This window comes from Oratosquilla oratoria, chromosome 7 (genome assembly GCF_046742065.1).
Source record: "Oratosquilla oratoria isolate Oo_2021 chromosome 7, ASM4674206v1, whole genome shotgun sequence".
NCBI classification, from domain to species: Eukaryota; Metazoa; Arthropoda; class Malacostraca; order Stomatopoda; family Squillidae; genus Oratosquilla; species Oratosquilla oratoria.
In genome coordinates, this window is record NC_134783.1 from 33,413,789 (window position 1) to 33,415,560 (window position 1,772).

Below are 1,772 nucleotides of genomic sequence, written 5' to 3' on the forward strand. Positions count from 1 at the left end.
TATATCGAGAAGAAATATGAAAAAATCAGGGGCATAATGGACCATGACTTCCAGAAAATGTATACGTTAACATTCAAGTAATTAGAAATATGAGTAAGAATATATCAAAGATTGAATTAAAAAAAAAAAAAAAAAACGAAATGCATCAACGTACCCAGAGGATTAAGGGACAATGAGAAGCTCACGCTAGGATGCGCTCAGTTTCAGATATAAACAAAATTACCTTTGCCCTTTGTCCACGGATAGTTACGATAACTGGCAGTAACCGGTAGCTGTTTAGGAACGAACAGAGTCCTTTTTAACTATGAGGTGGAAACGAAATCAAGTTCTTCAGAACGACATTGCGTCTTCTTTCAGTTTTATCTTGCGGTCCAGTATGATCCCCTAACCACTTCCAGTGACTGTCACTTGCCCCGGCAGTTATCTACATTCAGAATAAATTGGGAACTGGACAACTTTACAAAGAACGTGAGGAGCCTACTCCAGGAGGTGCGTAGCTATGGCTGAAACCGTCATCATTACCTTATGAGCTTAGACTGATGGGGCAAGTAACAGTCACTGCTGGGAATCGGAGAAAAGTGCAGGATTCGAACCACAACTAAGAGAATACGAAACCAGTATGCTTACAATTATACCTCCAGATTTACAAGACACGAAGAAAAGGAAAAGCAAAGACCTTATACCATGTGATCTGATTCCTAAAGTAAGCTGAAGCTAATGGTGGAGGTTGGATTTGAGACTGCCTGCGGCGTGGTAGCCGAGATTGAAATAAAAGTTGAAGTCAAGAGTTTGAACAGAGAATGCTTGTATGCACAAGAGAACCAGCAACTGCATGTGGGGGTAACACCTTACCTGCACGCCATGGTGAGGGTTGCTGGTTCTTTCAGTGTTAGAGGCGACTTTTATACACGTTAGTGTAGCGGATGATGTAATTGACAAGTCACATGTGGCGCGGGGACGATCCAGTTTATCACGTTATCATTGTAGTTATTAGTTGTTCATTAAAAACATGATACTGTAATTGCTTTATAAAGATAACAATTTGCGGAAGCAAGATTTGCTAATGATAAATTCATCCAAGATCACGTTAAACATTTGATCCTAGTTTTGAAACTAACATAGAATAAATTCTAAAATCACTTTATTCATGGAATTCTATCTATGATGTACAGGGGTCGATACTTATAACTTGGACATTAAGACGGTTCATATTATACATTTTTTCACAGCAGTTCAAATAACAAGTTTTGGTGTTTAGAAAATAAACCTGAAAACTACTAATCTTGATAACTCTAGGAATATTGTAATCTGAAACTCACCTCCTTGTTGCAAACCACAGAAACAACTTTCAAACACTTACTCCGTATAAGTTATTGACTGATGTCTAGGGACTTTAGTAACATCTCTATGGACCAAGTCACTTAGCACGTTTATGATTGATAACTAGCATCCATTTTTTATACGAAGGTCGTTCCAAAAGTAATGCCTCCTATTTTTTAACTCAAAAAGTTGAAGAGCTACGAAGATGGGAGTGGCACCATTAAAACGAACGACCTTTTGTGTTCCAGAATTTATTTTTCTACGTAGTCACCACCATTTTCATTGCACATTGGTTCGACAGTTTTAAAACCCAAGTAGCCCTACACAACATCAAGACTGCGATGCGGTCACCACCCAGCACTTCTAAGCTACCAGAAGAGGCTGGACGACCGTGTTGTGAACAGCTGCCCAGGATGTAACACTTCACCCCATACCATACAACACATAATGGA

At 39.1% G+C, this 1,772-nt stretch overlaps 1 protein-coding gene across 1 annotated transcript in view; it reads right to left on the reverse strand.

The window, feature by feature from the left end:
- The window catches only part of LOC143027041 (uncharacterized), a 41,773-nt gene extending 40,893 nt beyond the window's left edge, over window positions 1-880 (reverse strand). The window contains exon 1 of the mRNA XM_076187903.1: window positions 853-880. Coding sequence (XP_076044018.1) covers window positions 853-863 — 11 coding nt within the window. The 5' untranslated portion in view covers window positions 864-880. The remainder of the gene's footprint in view (window positions 1-852) is intronic.
- Between the last annotated feature and the right edge of the window lie 892 nt (window positions 881-1,772).